Raw genomic sequence first — 22451 nt, 5'->3', positions numbered from 1 at the left:
CGAGAATGGCACAAAGAGGTTCTGATCAGTATTTGTCAGTTACAATATTAAAGTAGTGTGAAGAGCTAAATTAGTGGTGTAGGTAAATGCTTTCCATTTCTTTTTACATTTAGGTTCATACCAAGACCAGAAGCATTTCATGCTGCATTCTCAGTATGCATTCACACAGGAATCTCACTGCTGTTGCACCACCTTCGTGACTCACTTTCTGAGCAAGTAATCCTCAGTTTTTGGGTAAATAAGGCAATGAAATGTTACAATGGTTTAACTCAGTTAGTATAGACCACTGTAAGGTTTTAGTTTGTATTGGTATGCTTTTGTCTGTGTCCCTCTGAGGATAACCAGTCGACTCAGCCTCCAGTTCCAACTAATCTGGGCTTTTATCAAATAAAGTTGCAAAGAATTTACTATAGATACAATATTAACTGCATATAGCCTCTTAACAGAACCTCTCAAATTAACATTTGGTCTGTTCCCCTTGTCATGTAAAGTGAAGGGCAAAGTGGTTCAAACACTACAATAAAGCTGTAGAAGCTAAAATATTCACACCAGTAATGCATATGAAAATAAGGAATCTAAACTGTGTGTCCATGTTATGGCTACAGCCTATAAAGCCTATGTACAGCTTATGGCACAGGAAAGTCAACTTCCAGAAACAATATTGCACACAACATTAGAACTGATTTCAATGGTCAGAATTTGAGGTGGAAAAAGTAGTTTTGGGGAAAAAGGTTGGGTCCAAAATGATCTAATGTCTCAACTCCAAGCAACCTTCAACATGAACACAGTTTACAATTACTGAATAGATGGAATAATGATTAATCAGCTTTAATAGAAAGAGGAAATGCAAGTGATCATGTGTAGTGCAATCAAAAAGAAAATATTTAATTTCATTTTTGGCATCAATATAAATAGGATCGTCACTCGCATGGTACTGTGTTTACACCTGTTTAATGGCACGTAAGAATGAATACAAAGTGTTTTACAATTATTTAGCAAATTATATCTTACTTTTACACAACTGCCCACTGTGCTGTAATCCAAGAAAATAAGAAAACAACATACAATCAATGTAGTTTTCAGGCCAGACCCTCTGGTACAAAGGGGAAAGCAAGTGGAGTATTCAGGTGTGTCAAAGAACTAAATGCGACAGACTTGTGCCCAAATCCTGCATCATAGCTCATCTCAAATTTTAAGCCATCTTTCTTACCAGCGTCAGAGCAGCTTAAAAGCAGACGAGTTTGAACCGTTGGAGATCTTCTTTAAGTTCTTTTGACATTTTCTCTGAAAACTAGCTTACCATGGAGGCAGCGACATTGCCACGGGTATACAAAAAGTCGGTTGTGCTCTGGCATCAGCTCTTTACACCAAAATTTCTGTGGCATGCAACTCTTTAGTTTGAGCTTTCTCTGCCAAAAAAAATTGTGGCCCATTATTCAGCTATAGCGGTGCCATGACAAAAAATCAGATAAAGAACACAACAAGAAGCCAAATGACAGCATGTGTTTGGGCTCAGGGTTGGCACAGGGGTGGTGATTGTCAAGTCCAGAACGTCTGAGTTGGCCGACAGGTCCTCTCCTCTTTAAGACGACGCGGGCACGGACACCTCCAGCAGGCGGTTGTTTTTGCGTTTGCATGATACGCTGTTGCCGTTCTTGGGACTACCTTGGATGAATTTTACGCACACTTTGTCCTGTTTGAACTGCACCAGAAACCTGAAACACCAGAGAAGAAGAGCAACAACTTATATCACCAAGAAGGAAGAGGCAACCCGCTGGCCTCGATATAAGTCAAAGACTCTGCATACTCGTCTGAGATGTCAATGTTGAGCTTTTCTCTGTCTGCAGCCATGGAGCCGATGCGGTGCAGTTTGGTTATGATTTCAATCAGGTGATCACTGCTGAGCAAGAAGTCACCTTTGACAGCAGAAGCTGAGCCCTGTTGGGAGCAACACAGTCTTTAAAACTATTTTTCTTCATATTTTTGAAAAAGATTTTATGGTCACACAAAAAACCTGAAAAAAAGTTGATCATCTATCGCTACATATCAAAACAACGTTCTCCTCACCTCTTTGAGTTTGAGAGCAAAGAAGCCATCAGTTTGCGTGCTCGTTGACACACTCGCAAGGTCTGTAAGAGGGACGTTGGCTTTCAGCTGCCCAGTTTTCTGATCAGCCAGAACAACGTTCTTCTTAGTCAACAGAAAGAGTCGAGATGACCCCTGCAAGCACAGAAACACTGGTGTCATCCTGCAGTCAGTCCAACATAAAATACAATATATCAGACTTTAAGACGCAACTTTTTAAATGGAAGCAGAAAAATTTTAATGAAAGCACTGGGTGAAACGCTTTACAAATGTATTCATGCCTGTTGAACTCTCACTACAATCACACCCCGACATGCATTCCATTAGGTTTTTATGCAAGATGTTCAAAAAGAAATATTTTGGAAATCAAGAAATGCAGATTGCCACAGGAGAGAGAACATAAACTGGGAAGTAGGTGCCGTGTTCTGCAGAGATCAAAATTAAGACTTAGACCGCACCCAACTCTGAACGCCACAAAAGTGACCTGTACGTACTCGACCAGGAAACAGAAATTTCCTCATTTATCTGATGTGAAGACAAAAGTTCCTTCAGGCAAACAAGAGCTGAACCCCGAGGAAGTCCTCATAGGTCTGTCCCACTGCACCTTTTATCAGAATTGTAAGCCTACCCGCTTCACATTTTCTGTCCAAACACCTCAAAAGAACAAAATGTAATTTTGTTAGTGTCAGAGATACAATGTGATGTTTAAGATCACAAAAATAGTTTGTGTCAGGGTTCAGACCTAAAGCCATTTGAAAATCTGTGGTGTGAGCTGAAAAAGAAAAGTGCTGCTCGGACTTTCCAGACTGAAACTAAACTATTTTGCAAAGAAAAATGTCCAAACGAGTTGGTAGACGTTCAAAATTGGTAGAAATGTTCCAAAACCTGGAGCTGTAGTTGCAGCAAAATATGGTTCTGGTACTGATCATCTAATGCTGAATACAAATGCACCCCACATGTCAGATATTTATTTGTAAAACGCTTTATGTTGATTGGTCACATATAACAAGTACAATGATGTCAGCTGTAGTGTTGATAATGTAAAAATACTTTACCAAAAGCACTTTTTTTTTCCTACCTTTCCATTGGCCCTGTTTATCTTGTTGACCACGTCGGCCAGCAGAATCTTTTCGTCTACGGCGCTGCTGAGTTTTTGATATTTTGGATTCTTGCTGATCTCCAGGTAGTCTCCTTTGAAAGGCTGTCTCACGCTGAGAAAAAAAGATGCAGTCAAAGACATTTGTATAATGTGAAATATAAGATGTATGAAGGCTCAATCTGGCATAAAATTAAGATCGACACCATGGGCATTGCTTTGGAGAGTAGTGAATACAAGATACCTGCTTGGGTAGAGAGCCTTTTTATCTTTAAAGAGCTCGCTTGCCTCCAGCTTCTCCTCATACACCGCCTTTTTCTCCTCTGTGAATCGGCTCCTGTATTTCTTGCACTGTTTGCATCACAAGTCAAAATAAAGAATAACTGCCAGGAAACACTAGTTTTTGTGTGCATCATCATTGTACTTTGATCTGCTGCCTACATCTTATAGAACGTAACTGAAAAACTCAGAAATGCTGACTTTATTCTGTTACACACTTGTCTGGCAGTTTTACAGTAGACAGCAATCACTCTGACAGTGTAAAGCAAGCCTGACTGAATGCGACAGACAAACCCTCCAGAGATGGAAAATCCTCCGAAGCTCAGCATGGACTCCATCCAGGAACGAGTAAGGCCTGGCAGGCCAGGTCTTGTCTATCGGGGACATGGAGGGCAGTTTGCTCTTCAATCCGAGGAAGTATTTTTGCATCTAGTAATCCAAAACGACCCAAAAAGTGTTCAGTTTCAACATTAACATGGACCCATTCACAAAACATCACATTTCTTAAGCCAGACTTACAATCCTCTGGATGGTGAAGTTATAGATCTTCTTGCCTGCGTTTGCCCTGAAGAATTTTCTGTATTCTCTGCGGACCTTTGAGAGCACAATCATAAAAACACTGAATCAATTCCAAGTTTACTCTGTTGACTCGTTATACAGTGGGACAGGAAAGCAGCACACTGAAAGAGGAGCAACAGCACAACAAAAACTGCACACACACAAAAAAAGGCGTTTTTGTTAGTTACAAACGACAAAAAAACAAAACCCAGTCTGTTGGAAATGATCCCAAATACAATAATGTCTTCAAATGAGTGAAGGGGCCATCATTGTTATGACAAAATTCATGCTTTCCTTAATGGGACAAAGCAAATTATAACAGGTGATTATCCAGGCTCCTGTTGCTTAATTAAAAAACAACATTTAAAACATGAACATCGTAAACATGGATTGTTTCACTCCAAAAAGTAAACATCACACAGACAAGAAAAAACAAAACAAAAAAAAAAAAACAGGAGACACTCCTACAGTGAAGAAGAAGCAGAACAAACGGTGTTGGAGCCACATACAAACGGTGCTGCTTTAGGGGTCAGTAATGGAAGACAGGGAAAAGTTAGATAAAATGAGTAGACTTTTGCACACTGTTGCTTTAAAAAAAACACAAACAAAAAAGGCTGAACAATTTCAGTGGGGGTTAAACTTTTACATCAGCTGTTGTAAATTACTTACATTGTGTTAAAGGACAACGCCTACAGTTGATAAGAGGGATCATAACTAAACTGTCGTTGCAAACCAAACTGATAATTCAGTTTCAGTTTTTATGCATCTGCACGACCTTGGAAGTTAAACCATTACATAATCTCACACTGAGAAATATGGAAAAATCCAACCTTCAATTCAACATTTAGTGGTGGCTCAAATACCGGCAACTGCTTAAAAACAATTTTGGAATATGTGATCAGTTTCTACAACTTTCTAAATTACAAAGAAATGATTCATGATTCCCATTTCCAAGATGGGGTTCTGGAACCAGTGGCTCTTTTGTGGCTTGAGGTGAATTTTGTTGAGCTAGACAGAAGGCAAAAACTAATGATTTGAAGAAGGTGCTGACCCCTGCTGCATCATGCAGCTTTGACTTGTTACTCAGGCCTTCTAGCCACTGACCACTAGGCTGGAAAACAAGTTTATCTTATTGAAGCAAAAAAAGTAAAACGGATCTCAAAAGCTCACTGAGAACTGCAGCAAAATGAAGCCTCCTGATGTCATGTTTCCATTTTCATTAGAAACGACCTAAATGCCAAAGAGGACTTTGGGATGCCAAGAAAAGATGGCATGTCCTTTCATAACAAAAGCAAACATGTCACATTTGATAAGTTTTGCTTATGCTTTGGTCAGATGAGAAAAAGATTGAGTTTTCAGAAAAAAAAAGAAAAAGAAAACAAAGCACCTTATTGATAGTTATTTACAGTGGAGGATCTGTGATGCTGAGGACCCATTTTTCCCCCCACAGGTCCTGGAAAACCTTTTGGAGTGCATTGCTACAAGAAATCTTTNGAATAATTGGGTATGTTAAGTTGAAATCCAACAGTCTGCTAGTTAGCTGAAAATGGGCACTTTACTTCAGTCTTCTAGCAGGAACCTTCATCCGTGGACTCATCTCATCGGCTCATGCCAATGATTACAGAAGATTCAAGGCGATCTACAGTCAAAGCGCCAGTGTCCTACATGTTTTATGACAGTGGTTTATTATGAGGCCTAAGCAGAATCTGACAACTTAATTAGGTGGCAACATGTCCATTAATTTAACTGTGGAACAGGGATACAGCTGAAACATGCAACACAGGCTGAACACACGCTGAAGTTGCACACCCCTAATCGAGAAAGACTAAAGATTGGTTAAAGAGCTCCACCTCTCTGCTCTATCCTTGCTTAATGTTATACTCTGAAAAAGGTGCTGTCCTATTAGCAAAATGGAATCATATAAAGGGTTACGAGCGACTAAAATTAAAACTTTGTTCAAACGGTTGGATTTCTCAATTTTCTTTAGTATGAGTTTGTAACCTTTCCAAGTTATTTAGACAGAAGTAATTTATTTTTGCCAAAATTACTTGGAAAAAATTGACTTGGGCAATTACTGTAGGAAGCTGACGTAATGCTTCTGCAGTTTCAAACTTTAACAGGGACGGCAATGACAATGGAAGCTGCCGTATACGCTTTCTGAACTTCGTAAAGGAAAACGGAAGATATTTGCAACAGAGAGCAGAGGCTGCCTTTCTGAGGACTAAAAGTGATGAAAAGGTTGATGGACAGTGATGGGGAGCAGATGGCACACAGGGTGATGGTTGCTACGCCGTGGGGGCTGGTGGGTACCTTCAGTCCCTGCCAGTAGGCCCAAATCACAGCGACGGCATGCTTGCGCCTGGCTTCCTCCTTCAGCCTCCTGAGCTCCCTGCGAGCCTGTTTGGGTGTGGGCGGGGGAAGAAAGAGCAGTGGAAGATGAGAGGATGAAGGGGTGAAAACCGTTCTGCTTGGAGTCGACCGCTTTCAAGACGTGCACACACACTGCACTTAAGCGCTGGCTGCAACGTTATTGCTATAATGCTGCAGCATCTACACATGAATAATAAAGTGTTTGGATGGTTATCTTGAAGAGCATCTGTGAGGTGAAAGAAGCGTTTTTAGTTGCACTGCAGGTTGATGATGCAGGAGACTCAATTCAGATGGGATGCAATCCATCCAAAAGAACCCGAGAACGGTTTCGATGCAAAGACTAAACATGCAGTAGCTACACAGAAAGAGGAAGTCATGCAGAGTGAGCAAGAAGCATGCAGTTGTCAAGGATGGACCTATGAAGATGATGCAACAAACCAAAACTAAATCTATGTATCCAGGATGTGTTGGATGTAGATTTTAAACACAGACTACCATAAAGGACTTGGTCATATTTGGAAGATCCACTTACAACCTCAGCACCTTCTGAGCCATACGACGCGTAACAAAATGCTTTACATCACTGAGAAATGCTTAGAATGACTTTTTTTTAATAAAGATGTGGGAGTGGGGTTGATGGAGGCGATAAGTCAAAAAGTCACGGCAAGTCAACATTCCCAAATACCTTGGTGCCCTGCCAGCCGGCCCAAATGACCGACACGGCATGTTTATTCCTCGCCTCCTCCTTCAGCTGACGTAGCTCTCTCCGGGCCTAATGAAAAGCGGTGGCAGTTGCAGATGAGCGTTATTGCGTTATTCAGTGACAGGCAAAACCGCAACTGTCCAAGGAGAGCAGGTGTGACAGGTAACAATGAGGAAACTGACAACATGAGTCACTCGAGGGAAACCTTAATATGTGGCGATTATGGTCGATTGAGTTAAAGTGAAATAAAAAAATAAATAAATCGATGAAACCGCTGAGGTTGAATAACAGATTAGCTATAGTGTGATAACTCTTTCCAGTAATTTACCTGTGTATTTGATGAACAAAGTTCACATTGTAAAGCAGAGCTTACATCTGGTTCAATGATTACAACCTTTAACTTACCTAGGCAATATGAACCTAAATATTTAAAGTTTCATCTATTGTGTTACATTTAATATAAAAGTAGAAGGTGATTAGATGGTACTCAGCTTTGGTCTGTACCATTCAATCTCCATTCTTGACAAATTTAGAGATCGAGACTTCAAAAGCTAAGGTCAGTGATAGTTTACAGTGGGTAATGGAATACAATTTAACAGCCTATTTTAATTTGCATTTATCTCCACCTGTTTCTGAGAAGCAGAACAGAGAAAACTTTCTGCAATAAAGACTTGAAAATCAATTTAGTGGATCTTTAACTCAACACTTTGCTCACATCTGTGCATCTATCAAAATGTGAGACATCTAAGCTCAAATATTTGGTAGCAGTACAGACAAAATAAAAATAAATCATGCATTGTTTTGCACATAATGCGACAGCAGTGTTTCTACTCAATGTCATCTCATAACAACCCAAGCTTAGTCAGAAATGAACAGAAGGTAAATGTGTGCAAATAAATCTCAACTAAAGGGTAAAAATGTGGAAGCTGTTCAATATTAACCGTCAGTATGTTCTTGTAATCCCAATTTTATTTTTTTAACAAACATTACAATACGGGTGAAATTTCCTCTTTTTGGAAATGCATTACAAGAGCTGCAGAATAAGTGTTGGATTTTTATTAGCAACTTTTAAAAAAGTAACCATGAATAATTCGCTTGAGGGAATAAGTGCTAAAGTAAATGTGGTAACCCCTGTTGTTCAAATGGCTTGAAAGTTATTTAAAAAAAATGTTATGACGAGAAATCCTTTATTCAGAATTTGGTGACCAATTTTACAGTCTCAAGTTTTTATACTGGCATCAACTTGCCAATACAGATTTCAATCTGTTCCAGTTTCTCTCAGAGATCAGCACATAAGCTGTTATACGATTATAGGAACCATTTCAAAACAATAAGGAATTGTTTTAACATCTTGCATATTCAGTTAGTGCAGGTAGCATACCCATATCCTTAAAGTACATCTTTCCTTTAACTCAGATTCCCAAAAGGCTTCCAACATTTTCAAATCCAGAAAGATAAACAGGAGGTTGAAACTCCAAAAGACTAAAACAGAAAAGCGTATTTCACACTCTAGGTGCCAGAATGAACTACAGATGTGTCCTGACATGTTGCAGAAAATAAAGCTTCCTTTCAAATGGCTTCAGATATTTCTGTGTGTCCATTGGCAGAAGCAACGATGACATTTCCTGAGTAACGGCATCAACACTAAAGAACATTAATGCAATATGTGTTGCAAGAGCACTGTGTTCCTCTGAGAAAAAAAATACTGAATTTTTATGCCTCTGACCAGCCAATAGTTTTGGACCAATCTCGCCAAGAATCTGGCAATTCCAGTGATCACCGATCAGAGATGCATTGTTGTTAGAGATGCGTTTCTTGACGCATCTCTAACAACCAGCAAGTAGATCCCAAATGATACTGTCCAATATAATAAAGTCTGATGGGATATGTTCCGTTTCTACACTCCATTCTCACTAAATAAATGAATATGCATCCATGTTCAGTCTTGAATGTTTATTCATATTAGAAACTAGTGCCTCCAATAATTTGCGTTTTATTTTACCAAAATATTAGAAACTTTTACTATATTAAGAAAAGGGAACAAGCAGGTAAATTAATATCACACAGAACCACAGTGGTGTCTCTACAGACTTGGCCTGCAATTCAGATTTTCTTTTACCTTCTAAAGAATTTGAGCATTTTATGAAAAGAAAAATACAACAAAGACCCAACACTCCCGAGTATCTTAATCAGACATGACTGGGAGTGTCTAGAAACTAAGTAGACCAACTGCTGTAGCTGAGAAAAGGCAACATTCTCACAGAGATTTGTAAGGTGATGAAGCGACACTGTGCCAAAAATCCCTCAAACCCAAATGTTTAGATAGATTATCTGGAAAAAATGAATTCTTTCTTTGAGCTTTAAAAAGCAGAATAGCATTTGAGTAAAGTAGAGTGGAAATGCTTATTAGAATAAAGTCATAAGCAAAACATGAAAGCAATAAATAGAGATTTAAAGTTTAGTTTTCTACTACAAATGTAACTAGAGTACCTGTAAAAGCACCAACATAAAAAGGCAGAGCTCATTGCCATTACATTCATTTAGCAGTAGGTCTATGGCACTATGCGCTTTTATAGTCAGAATGGGATGAGACATTGTAAACAGTGACAAGACAGCTGGGACAGCAACACTACAGCTAGGTGGAAATACCTTGGTTCCCTGCCAGTATGCCCAAATTACTGTCACAGCGTGTTTATTCCGTACTTCTTGTTTTAGACGCCTTAGCTCCATCCGAGCCTGGTGGGATGCGGTGGGCGTTAGGTAGGAACAGTTGAAGATGTGCAGAAGGATGAATCGAGAAGGGAAAGTTGAAAGGAGCAGAGGGGAAAAAGTAGATGTGCAATCATCAAAAGAAATAGCATTGCAGAGGAAAAACTGCAGCAACATAATCCAAGAAAGCTCACAGAATAGAATCTTAGAAAGACTGGTGACAAAATTGAGAAATGAAAATGTAAAAAAAAAACAAAACAAAAAAAACAAAAAAACAAAAAGGACCCTCAAGTGCTGAGCAAAAATCTTTTGGGCAAATATTAAAAAAACCACAAGAATGCGCTTTTCAATTCCTCTGTTCTTAAGAGCCTTTCCCGTACCTGTGTGCCATGCCAGAAGGCTGCAATGGTGGTCACAGCTTCTTCACATTTCTTCTGATACTTCAGCTCTCTCAGGAGCTTCCGAGCCTGGAAGAAATGCATTTCATGTTTCCTTATGATTTATTCATTACTCCAGATACAATAAAATTCACAGGAAGCCTCATACCTGCCACCCTCTGGTGTAGGACTGCACCATGGTGGTAGCATGCTTGATCTTCTGGTACTTCTTTTGTTGCTGTTGAATGGAAATAGAAACAATTTGAGTAACAAAGCTTTCAGGTATCGGTAGCCATAGCAGCAGTTTGGAAAGCAGTCTCACCGCGTATCGGCGGTACCATGATGCCACCACGACCTGGCTCTTTTTCAGCAGCAGGAAGTGGCTGCGACATTTCCAGCCCTTGTAGATTTTCTGAATGAGAGTTGCAAGGTCCTCCAGGCATTGCTTCCTCTTCTCCTCCAGGAAAAAGAGCTACATGGTGAGAAGGAAACAAAACATGCTGAACTCCACACACCATGAGGTCTGTCATCAAAAGCAGAATGTTCGCCCCGAAGAATTTTTTCTTACTTCATAAATGAAGTGTCAAAATTAATTTTCTGTTCAGGGATTCAAACTAATCCAGTTTGTTCAGATTAAAAAGACTACCTGGACTGTCTTTAAAATCTGTTTACAAAGCTATGTGATGCTGGGTGCATTTAGTGGAACCAAACTCTGGGAAATGCTTAAATTGCATTGTTTTAAAGGTTTTTTTTTATTTACTATTTTTGTTTTTCGGTCTATACATTCCTGATCTTTTACTTTCCAGGGACATTTTTTCTGCTTCCTTAAATTACAAACATGACAACAAAAGGGAACGGTGATATGAATTTGAAATATTCACATATTTAGTTGCATTAAAGACACTGACAAAACGGGAAATAAGTACTTAAAAAGTTTTTGGTACTATTAAACAGTCAAAGCCTCAAATTAAACCTACACTTTACCAAATGGGCTACTCTACTACACCAGTTAAAAGTATCAGTGAAATAGTATAATATATATAAGACTTTGAATGAAATGCAGCACCTTTTTTTCCTCTTTTAAATATTCACATTTACCATTTCTCTTATGGAACCAACCATGGAGTTTGCAAATATCAATCAGGATTGAAAGGAAGAGTTTAAAAAAAAAGAAAGAAAAAAACTGAAAAAAAAAAAGATAAAAGTGCAACAAGTGACAACATGTAAAGTGTTGCTAGGAACTATGTGCTTTAGTCCGATAAACCCAAAACAGCTTTTGGGAAACGGAACACTCCAGTGTTGAGTGGAAGAAGAATGAATGTGTGGAAAAACATCTCGATTACTGTAAGCCTGGTGGAGGGCCTGTGAATTTCTCGACATTTTTGACTGAAAATGAGTCATTGTATCTTTCAGAAAGATGATTCAAAACGCAACAAGACTGTGATAGAAGACACTAAAGCAACCTTTTATGCCCATCTCGGTGCCTGTCCTGAAAAGTAGTGACAGCAGTGGTACCACTATTTGAAAGACTGGAGATTTTGTAAGTTCTGAAGGTAAGAATTATTTACCTCACTTGAATCTATGCTAAAATGTAAAGATGTACATCTCTCCATTTCAGAATGCAACACTATCCTACAACGAAGATCTTCATGTATACCCTCCAATTCTGCAAGCGCCCCGTTTTATTCCATAATGTGAATCTCTTCTAAATTTACTCAGCATTTCCGATACCACTAATATCCAGAAACCGAGTTCAAAATCTGCTTCATTTTATATTTGACTTTAAAGCTCCAGATGTGTAGAGGGGATAAGTTTATCAGACCAAATGCAGTAACCAATTAGAGATTATGTTATTTCAAGCTCTGGGCTTTCTGCTAGTGGTGGAGAAAACCCAGTCACATGACACAGGCCTAAACAATTGAGGCCTGGAAACACAGAGCAACTTATTTCCCATGTTAGATCGTTAAGTGAAAACATGTGTTTTCAGAGTGGTGGTTACATGCTAATTGCTAAAATGGGGGGCTCCGAGCGCAGCCCACCCTGTTTTCCAAACATCTTACTGTGAGAAAACAGGTTGAGAAAACTGGATTCAACATCAAGACTCTAAAACACTTAAAGAATTAAAATCTATGAGTAAGGCAAAAGCATGTTCTGTACCGTTCTTGGGTTTCTGATAAAGATCTTTGAGCGGCAGTAAGAGAACTCTTCAGCTGGAACCTGCAGGTCAGTCATCAGCACCTCCACTCCTTGTCTAGAGAAAACGGGGGGGGGGACAAAAAAAACATCACCAGAAGTGCATAGCAGACAGCCAAGCCAACCAACAAGGACTCTTAGAACCTTCTCTCACCAGTCCTGTTTCCTGTCAGGATTTCTATAAATTTGTGGATCCCACATTAGGCTTTGAGACCTTTGCAAAACATTAACTTAACATACCAAATAGGTAATTGACACATAACTCAACCTTGTGAGCTCAGCGTTTCTACTTCAAGGTGTCTTAACTTTGATACCTTACAAAAGGGGAACCCACATTGTGCCAACCTCAAAATATCCAAGTCAATTTACAGCATTAACACACAACGTAAACATCCCAATTTAAATGCATATTGAAAACAAAGTTTGTTGGATTTCAGCCAAAAGTATTTCTATTAAAAAGTTAATACTTCAGAACAGAATGCTACTGAGCTACGAGTGGCATGCAAAATGCCTTTGAAGTGTGCTAGAATAATTCAACTTTATAAAGGTCCATCAGCACAGCACAAATATCTTTTGATTGTAATATAGATCAATGGGTTTTTGCCAAATATTAATATACCCGTTTTCAGACTTAAAATGTTTAAATATACAATTTCTCAAAGCAAAGGACTTGGTAAAAAGCGGTGCATAAACATTTAGATTTTTTTTATTTTTAATTGAGATCTTTATGAATCGCCAAATTCCAGTTTCAGCAGCAGAACTGAGAGCTTTGCAGGGAATTAAAAATACAGTATGATTGATGGCCACCACTGCTTTTCTAAAAAAAAATCAAGGTAATGAATAAAACATTCACAGTTAGGATGTAAATTAATATAAACTTAAAAATAATCTGGCTGTATTACATTCATTATCCAAAAGCGGCAAGACATACAACCCCACGCCCCGCCCCATTCCTATAGATGATTAAATCCTTACTAAGTGCCTAAAGGTGACTTAAAAAACAAGATTCGAGTGTACGGCACTGCAGATAGGAATCAGTGATTTAGCCAGCACAGTGGATGAAATGGGGAAGTCTGATGTAGGATGGAGGAGACAGATAAAGATGAAATGTCTCGACACGTTGCGGCTCAAAGGGGGAATACCGAACAATGAACATCTGGTATGTGACGTGACTACAGCTACTTTCTGTAATGCCAGGTTCATTTTTATGTAATCCATCATTAAAATTTCAAGTATTTTATTTCAGTAACGCAAACAATTAAATGACACTAGTGTATAGGTAATATTTTTAAACAAGAATCCTTCATCTTAAACTAAAAGTAGCTTCAAACTGTTAGGATCATCTAATCGTTTCATCTTTTGAACCTTATCCGAGTCTTTTCCCAGCAATCCTCCCACCTGGGAGCAGCTAAACACTTCAGCGTTGGCCACAAACATTCCCGCTGGGAGCCATCCCACATTCAGACACCTGAGAATATTTCCCAGTTGCAAGAACACATTTGAAGGGGTTTGCTTTGAAAACATTTCACTTTTCTGTCCTCATGATCTGCACCAGATTACCTGGCACGCCCCTTCCAATGCGGCCAGGTGTTTTTGCAGAGCATCTTGTAGCGCTCGAGGCAAGGCTCGTAGGCCTGACGGAAGGCGTATCCCGCTCTCCTGACACGGACGTTCTCCATCAGGCCGAGGTAGCGCGCCTGATGGCAGACCAGGGATCCGTTGAAGACGTGGGATGCTTTTTTGTCATTAGGCTTGATGCATCTGTAAATTAGACATTTATATTCAGCTTTAACCTCTCACAACAACCAGTCACTTTATTTTTTCCAGAATACACCCATGTCATTGAGAAGATTGAATGCACCGAATATAGTTTGGGTTCTTTGATTGCAGGTTGCTCATTAGTGTGCCAACAGATGCTTTGAACTGGAATCCAGCAGTTGGTGGCCGTTTAAGGTTGACTTTTGCAGGATTTCCCTCGGGGAAGAGCTGTTTGATGAGGCTGTGATTGGCCTTGTACATGGCCTGAGACAAGTCCCGGTAAAGCAAGTCGTTGTTCTTGTCAACAAAGCCTTCAACACGATACAACACCTTAATTTAAGGGGAAAAAAAGAAAACGTAAAGGTTTACTTTTTGTTATTGTGGCAAGACCGAGTTACACACCTTTAAACTTTCATTTGCAAAAAAACATTTCTTCCTTTGTGTACTGGGCCAAAAGAGGGGAAGGGTCATCAGTACCTTGCCAGCGTAGTGCTGGATGCGGAAGCAGTTGTGTGGCAGGCTGTGGTCGTTAAGGAATTTTGAATTCTTGCTCAGACGGCTTTCAAAGTGCTGGTGATCAGCGCAGATCGTGTTCAGCTTGTCCAAGAAGGTCTCGTCGGTAACTGTCCCGGGCCTCAGACACTCCTCGTCCAACATGGCCAGAATGCCGTTTTGGTTCTGACACAAAAAGAAGAGATGAAAGCATAGCTTAGAATTTGTTAAAGAATTTTATTCAAGTCTATGAACTGGAAACTACGATCTCAAGCTCTTCAACAGAGTTCTGTTGGAGTTAATATGATTGTAATTATTCAGTGCCATTTTCTTTAGTACCAGATTTGCATCATCAAAAAATAGGAAGTTAACTTACATTTTCAATGAGGTCGCAGATGACGGCATTGTTGAAATACTCAATGTTTGTCCATTCAATGCCCTGTAACAAAGTACACAAGTCAAAAATAGGTATTTCATCTTTTTGTATCAGCAGTTTGATAAAACGGATATTCAGCTGATTATGACTTTGGTACTTGTCATAAACAGGCTGCCATTTATTTGGACCTTATGAGCACTGCAATCATCGATGTAGCTGCCTACATCAATGCTTTTGACATCTGATCCATAGGTATCCAGTAATATGGTGCTTGTAGCAAATGCTGATATACAATATCACAATGTTTTTTAATCTGGTTCAAAATAATCAGGACCCTTATCTATGAGACCATTGTGAATGTGTTTAATAATGTGACATTTGAACATTTTATATTATTCTTTCTCCAACCCTCATTGATCAAAATTACAAAGAACTGATGTGCAACTGCAAATTACGAGACCACAAGGCACTAGTTTAGACTGAATGATAATTGAGTGTGTGTGTGGGATGATATAAAAAGACGAAATGTTCTTGTCTTTAAAACACTGCAAAAAACAACCAGACCTTGTATTTATGCTTCTATAGCTCCCACAACCTCATCCAAAACTTTGTAATTGCAAATTAATGCACTTTATATCAAGGTCACAATATGCCTCCAGCAGTAAGCATTTGTAAGGCCTGATGAAATGAAATAAAAACAAAATACCTAATTAACTTCAGTCCATTTATGGAAAAAAAAATAGTTAAAGTTTAAATCTTCCGTTTCATTTAAAAACAGTCCTTGGTATTTAAATGTCTTTTCTCCAACTCTTATTTCCACACAAACGGAGATCAAAGACTCTGTTAAAGCACACTTTACACATTTCCTCTTCCAAAAACAGGCAGCTCACCTATGAAACATTTTTCTGCTTTCAAGTTAACACTTATTTATGAATCAGTAAACTGTACCAATGTGAATGATTGATAGTTTTAAAAAGGTGGATTCAAAGAAGGCATGGCTACATTTATGATTGGTAGTCCTTCTCTCTTTCCCTAGTGCTGTGGTATTTTCCCATGCAATACACTGGACACAAGCCAGTGGTGGAATATCATTGGTGGTGGCGCAAGTAGGGAAGGGGGCTGTGGGGTCACCGCTGTTGCACTCAAACTCAGAGCTCTGAAAACAAACAGAGCCTAAAGGTCCACATCGGGGAGTGTTTACTCTCAACAGAGTGAGGGATCATTTCCGTCCCTGTGAGTGCACAGAATGAAAATGTTGGTGGGTCAGAGATGGGACAGAAAACAAAAGCTAGAAATGTGTTCACTTTAAGGAAAAGAATGCAAGTTGAAGTGGGGCAGTAGGAGGGGTTAAATAGTTGAGTGAAATGACCAGGTAGAAGCAGTGCTTCAGGGGCCCGCCATAATGGACTGTCAACACAACGAACCGAGTGGCAACATGTTAAGAGATGCAGATGTACGGCTGCAGGTGAAAGGAACAAAATGGATAAAGGCAGGTGTTGAAAGGTAAATTTCCCTGGAGTTTTTAAGCCTTGCATCCAACAGCTTGACACAAAACTTCGAGAAGTGAAATTCACAGCTTACCTCTCTAATGTACTCCTCCTGCTCCTCACGCAGAGTCAGCTCGATGAAAATCTGCTGCAGCTTTTCATTGCAGTAATTGATGATGAACTGCTCAAAGCTGTTGTCCTGCAGGCAGGAAAACATGAGGGATGAGAAACTTAACCTCAAGTTACTTTAACATTAAAATCTAAAAGTAGGTTAAACAAAATTTGAGGTGCCTGAATGTTCTATAATACGGTTTGAAATATCTGAAGCTTCTTCAAGCTCTGTTCAGACCACTGCACAACAGAATCCATAATATAGGATGAATTGCACTGTTTTACTCATTTTATTTCCTTGCAAGATATTGCATTAGAAGCATTCTTTTTGTGTGTCCAATTCAGTATCTTTTCCTAGCTCCTTAGAAATATCTTAAAAAAATATTCAGTCAGTATGGGGAATTTGGAAACCTCACTGGTTAGAAAAATTAAAGCTGACAATTTAGATTGTAATATTAAAATGTGTCATCTACTACACATCCAATTTGCTTGGATCAGTGAGGCAGCACATGTCTTATTGCAGACTTTAAACCTCAGCACGTAATTCAAAAAATGGTTTCAACAATCCAGAGGCTTCAGGATGTACAACTGCAATCTTATCACCATAAAACCTATGACGAAGCAAATAGTTGATCTACCTGTAATATCTCAGCAATGATTATAAATCCTTATCGAAAATTCCTGTAAGACTTTGAAGACTTCTTTAAACATTGACTTGTCAGCAATTACTGAACAGCTGTTCCCCATTACACAAAGAACTCTGGTCAATTACGACAACTAAAAAATGAGTCATGCTTCTTCTAAGATACATTATTGAACACTGGTTAATATTTTCTAAACATAAAAATGCTGTTAGTTTTAGAGCAGGTTGAGCGGCAGAACTCAAGGTGAAGGACACGTTTTATTAGTGAAGAGGAAATGGGATACATTGCAACATGTAGTTAGTTTTGAATTTTTAAGATTCATAACTTATTACATTCTCTTGAATAACCCAAAGGTCACTGTCACCCCTGAAGAAAAAAAAAAAAAAAAGCACACAGGAAAACATTGTCTCCTGGAGTGGCAGCAGATCCCAGGCTGAAATATGTAGAAGAAACCCGTTCAGAACAACTCTGACAATTTTGAGGTTTTGTAAAATGCTGTGACAAATGTCTTGAGGAAGTAACTTTGGACTAAATAGCCTCATTTCAAGAAAGAGGCATTTCATTTAATTATTGCAAAACATTTACTCATTTGTTTTGGGCAAAGTGAGTTTTATCCTTTCTGAACAATCAGAACATCAGTTCTGTATTGCTATAAGAAGGATTTGAGAGTCTATAAAGACCATCTCTACTTTTTTTAATTACTATAGAATAAATACAAACCTTTTCTTTCAGCTTAGCCTGGATTTATTAGATGCATTTGAAAAAAAAAAATACTATATTGGTCTGCTACACCAACTACATTTGTGACAAAAGATTTGTTATTTTGGTAGCACTTAGCATAATTTAGCATACAGCTAAGCATAGCCAACTGGTCTCTAATGTTAAATCTTGGCTCCCTTGTACAAGTGCCAAAAAGATTTTCTTTAACACAAAACTAGTCATTCAAATGTTTCTAAATGCAAGTCTAGATTTTATTACACTATTTATTTTGAACAGCTGCTAAATATTAGAGATTAGTCAAATTAAGCATTTAGCTATGTTAAACCAGACATTGAAGCACATAGATGACAAATATCAGAGGGAACTTTTAATGTAGATTTTGAGAGACAAATTAAAGCTAAAAGATAGGGGGAAAAAAAAACATTTTAGAGTTTATGCCTAATGAGTGCTTGTTGCACTAAAGTTCAGGTATTAAAATGGCTATGCATATGGGATTTTTCAAACGATGCAAAGGTTTCTTTTGCATCGTTTCAGCTATGTGGTACACTGTAGGCTACCGCACACCATGAGGAATTAAACAAGATGCTAAATTATGTCTAAAGGATCACAGCATGCACTCCGGCACAGCAAGCAGGCTGGCGTGGGTGTTACTTACTCCTTCCTGATGACCCAGACAAAACAACATTAAGAAGAGGGGAAGGACTTGAGAGTCAGTGAAATGAACAGGCAGTGATATTAAAACAAAATGACTTATGAAGAGCAGGCGACTAAAAATGCATTTAGCAAAAAACAAAAAAATAAAAAACTCATGTTTTACATGCACTGACATGCAGACCACGTGGAACCCCTTTGCCATGTGATACATTTAAAAGTGCATCTGTAACATGTATTTAAGTGATGAGAATTTCCCCTCCAAGTGCACTGAACAGTGTATTTACCACAAAAATTATTTCACCCAAGGGAGCAACAAAGCTGAACTAATCCAAGTGCATTTTTTATCTGCTCTCAGTTTTTGCAGATAAGATCCACACAGGTAGCAAAGCAGGCAAACGGCTTGAGGCAAAAACTCTTCTGTTTTTAGGTGGTCTGATTCTGTCGTTCTGGGCTTAAGAAATAATCAGTTGGTTTGATCTGGCACACGTCTTACCTCAAATATTTCAAAGCCGTAGATGTCCAGTACACCCATCACCTTGTGGCGGGTTTTAGCTTGTGCCTGAAAGGACACCACAACGTCAGCATTGCACAGGAACTTTAACTTCTTTTAAGAGACATTTTACTTACTTTTATGCTTTCGTTAATTCTGGTCACCAGCCAGCTAAACAGACGGCTGTAGAGATTTTTGGCCAGAGCATCTCTGGCATAGTAAGCCTGTGAAAAAGATTGTAGTAGATGGAACATTAAATATTTCTCAAATAATTTGCAGTTTTCTTGTTCTTTTAAACATCAACTTTTATGCATGTTATATTTTTCAATATTTAACCCTTTAAGCGCCAGATACAGCAAATAGTCTTTGTGGAAGATGCAAAACAAAAACATGTAGGAAGGATAGAATACAGATTGCTTAGTTTATAAAGTCATATCAAAAAGAAAAAGAATGAAAATTAAAATTTGCTCAATGCCACCTGACCAAATTTTATGCTATTTAATACAAACCTACAGACAAAAAAAATAAACAAATTTCTAGGGATACAACTTTTTATTATTATTTTTTTTAATATTAATGTCCCAGACTTATTGGTTAATTATTTATCTGTTCCACATCTTGAATTGAAACATCTATGCCAGCAGTCCCCATGTAATGTGAAAAGCCTAACCTCTGAAACATGACCTAGATTTTCATTTCCAGAAGGAACAGCGCTTATTTATTATGTAAAGGTTTTCATGTGGCATTGACATGGATCGGCGTTGGCAGCCAAAGGAAAAGCAAGTCAAGGGGAAGAAATGACCCTTTATTTTTCTGCAGACTGTGGGGGAATGAGAGAACAAAAAAAGACAGAAATAATTGTTTTAACTGGTTTAAAATGAAGTTAAGAGAAACTCTGACCTGAGCAACATTCAGAGTGGTGGAAACTTTTTCCATCTTGGCCTCAACTGTTCGGTAGCTGAAGGCCCTCTCCAGTACAGACTGCTCGGTTCCCAACAGCTCACACATCTCCTTCAAATCTACAAAGAAAAAAAAATACATTTTTCAAGTTTATTACCTCAACGATGAGAAGCTTTACATGCTATAGAAAGGATTTTGGACATCCTGAAATATAAAATAATACTAGAGGGGAAAGATGGTGCAACAAATCAGAAGTATACTTAACATGAACAATAGTGACAGAAACAAAGGACTACAGGAAGTCAGTCTATATGATGTGCTGTCTAGTTTGGAGTGCTCTCAAGACTTGACAAACTGCCAATGAACAGCTGCAACGAATCATGACGCCATGTGGAAAATATGTAAATTAAATATTTGCCTTAAGAAAACAACTGTTTGAATGATAACATGCAGGTCTTGTGACAGAAATCATAAAACATATTTGGTTAGCAGAATAACTGGGGACACTAAAGCAGCCAAAAAAGGGGCAGTAGCTTTAGAAAAGGTCATTTCTAGGTCAAAAACTAGGAATATTGTTTACAACACAGAAATTGAGGACATTTTGTAGCTAGGCTACAAGCAAATACAGGTAATTCTAGCTCCAACTGCTATGGAACACTCTAGAAACATTGTTAATTTGATTTAAAAAAAGACAAAAATAAATAAAGAAATGAAGGACGGGATCAAACTTACCATTTTTGTCTTTGATGCGACTCTCATCCATGCCATTGCAACGCGATTCTGGCTTGAATTCAATGTTGCCAAGCTTTAGAACAGCAGCTACAAGCTCCAGCACCGACTGCATTTCATCTTCCATAAAGCCAACAATCTGCATGGCATTCTGTGGATGAAGAAAAATAAATAAAGGGTTAGAGATGGCAATGATCTGGTCTATCTCTACATTGTGCCTCCCTACGTGTTCCTGCAAATATGGCTTAAAGGTCTTACACTTTTACTTCGCTCTTCAAAATAGATTCAGAAGTCTGGATTTATTTTATTTTTCCCACGTTTTGTTACCAGTCTCTCTGACGGCAATGTCGTTTTAAAAGCAGGATGTTGTCTAAACAGGTGACTTTAGGTGGCGATGCCGTGAGATAGCTAGGCAAATTTAACAGCTGATACTTTTGCTACTCAAATGGATGAGAGAAAAAGACGCAACAGTGTCCAGTAAACGCATGAAAACTACAAAGTTTAAATGTTTATTACTGTATATCAAAATCTAACAAGCCAACATTCAATATGCCATTTTAGCAGAAAAATAGTCTTCCATTTTTGATAGAAAATTATATTGTGGTATTTTTCTATTCGGGAAATGACTGGTCCTGCATAGTTCATTGGAAAAGGCTTCAAACCAGAAATACAAAATAATCAAAATTAAATCAATCCATCAATTAACTTTTGCCTGTTCATAAAATGCTTCAGTATGGATCACTCTCTCTCCCCCAGTTTTAAGGTCAATCTTTAGATTTTTTTGCATTTTTAATTCAGCAGTTACCGTAAATGGAAAGCAGTGTAGTTCCTTTAAATCTAGACTAAACCCCACCTGCTTAGAGTTGCTTTTTAACCATAATAAATGAAACACTAACCAACATTGATGCTTAATGACAGCACTTGGCAAAATGTAATGTTTCAATTGTTGATGACTTTGCATTTTTATGATGTAAAGCACTTTGAACTGCCTTGTTGCTGTAATGTTGTATACAAATAAACTTGATTGATTGATGGACATTACAGCCCCTGGATTAGATAACGAAGTGGCCATAATTAGAAAAGGAACATCACACCTCGAAGAAAACTGAACCTCATCTAAGCACACGGATGGCTGACTGGTGCAGCAGAACAGGCAAGGTACCAAACTGCAACCATCCGATAAAGCTTGAAGTCCACTACTGAAGGACCAAAAACAAAACTGCAGCCTGCTCTTGAGGTGTGATCATAACACTAAACATTTACTACAACTGGTTTTAGATCTTCCAAAATTTTATTTTCATCATGTCTAAACTGTTTTAATCCAACAACTGACAAAAACTACTTTGGTTTGAAAGTTAAAAAAAAAAAAATCCAGCAAGTCAGAAATCTAAACAGTCAAATATTACACTAAATCCTTCACAAATGATTGTCCAAGTCTGCTCCAACTCAAAAGGAGGATGTAAAGTGGCGGGGGCGATTGTTTGGAGGGAATGTCCCTTTGCGTTTCCGGCTGGTGAGGTGCAGCTGTGCCGGGAATGCTTTAAGTTAATGGGAAGCAGGATGTGAAAAGTGGAGAAACGAGGACAGCTGACCATTACAATTCAGACTGACAAGTCTTGTGGCGTGATTTAAAAAAAAAAAAAAAAAAAAAAAAAACCCTGGGGAAATGGTTTTTTGACCCACCCCCGGGGGAGGGGGGAAAAAACCCCCTTTTTCTTTT

General features: G+C 38.5%; 1 protein-coding gene across 3 annotated transcripts in view; it reads right to left on the bottom strand.

Annotated features, from left to right (window-relative positions):
- Nucleotides 1-932: 932 nt before the first annotated feature.
- Nucleotides 933-22451, bottom strand: part of myo1b (myosin IB) — a 71603-nt gene continuing 50084 nt past the window's right edge. Inside the window, exons 10-32 of one of the 3 annotated variants that reach the window (XM_015036752.1) lie at nt 20735-20882; nt 20003-20121; nt 19240-19326; nt 19106-19171; nt 16578-16682; nt 14997-15059; nt 14606-14806; nt 14232-14458; nt 13931-14131; nt 12335-12428; nt 10500-10649; nt 10347-10415; nt 10181-10267; nt 9741-9827; nt 7074-7160; nt 6329-6415; nt 3980-4054; nt 3755-3889; nt 3426-3532; nt 3164-3296; nt 2068-2220; nt 1808-1938; nt 933-1715 (exon numbers count right to left, since the gene is read on the bottom strand). In XM_015036752.1, the coding sequence (XP_014892238.1) occupies nt 1583-1715; nt 1808-1938; nt 2068-2220; nt 3164-3296; nt 3426-3532; nt 3755-3889; nt 3980-4054; nt 6329-6415; nt 7074-7160; nt 9741-9827; nt 10181-10267; nt 10347-10415; nt 10500-10649; nt 12335-12428; nt 13931-14131; nt 14232-14458; nt 14606-14806; nt 14997-15059; nt 16578-16682; nt 19106-19171; nt 19240-19326; nt 20003-20121; nt 20735-20882 (2745 nt within the window). In that variant the 3' untranslated portion in view covers nt 933-1582. The remainder of the gene's footprint in view (nt 1716-1807; nt 1939-2067; nt 2221-3163; nt 3297-3425; nt 3533-3754; nt 3890-3979; nt 4055-6328; nt 6416-7073; nt 7161-9740; nt 9828-10180; nt 10268-10346; nt 10416-10499; nt 10650-12334; nt 12429-13930; nt 14132-14231; nt 14459-14605; nt 14807-14996; nt 15060-16577; nt 16683-19105; nt 19172-19239; nt 19327-20002; nt 20122-20734; nt 20883-22451) is intronic. The other 2 variants (XM_015036753.1, XM_015036754.1) reach the window with 2 other exon arrangements.

The sequence above is a fragment of the Poecilia latipinna genome, unplaced genomic scaffold (genome assembly GCF_001443285.1).
Source record: "Poecilia latipinna isolate Pla-1442-1.1 unplaced genomic scaffold, P_latipinna-1.0 Scaffold378, whole genome shotgun sequence".
NCBI classification, from domain to species: domain Eukaryota; kingdom Metazoa; phylum Chordata; class Actinopteri; order Cyprinodontiformes; family Poeciliidae; genus Poecilia; species Poecilia latipinna.
The sequence above is the reverse complement of the archived record's forward strand: the minus strand, read 5'-3'. Positions and strand labels throughout refer to the sequence as shown.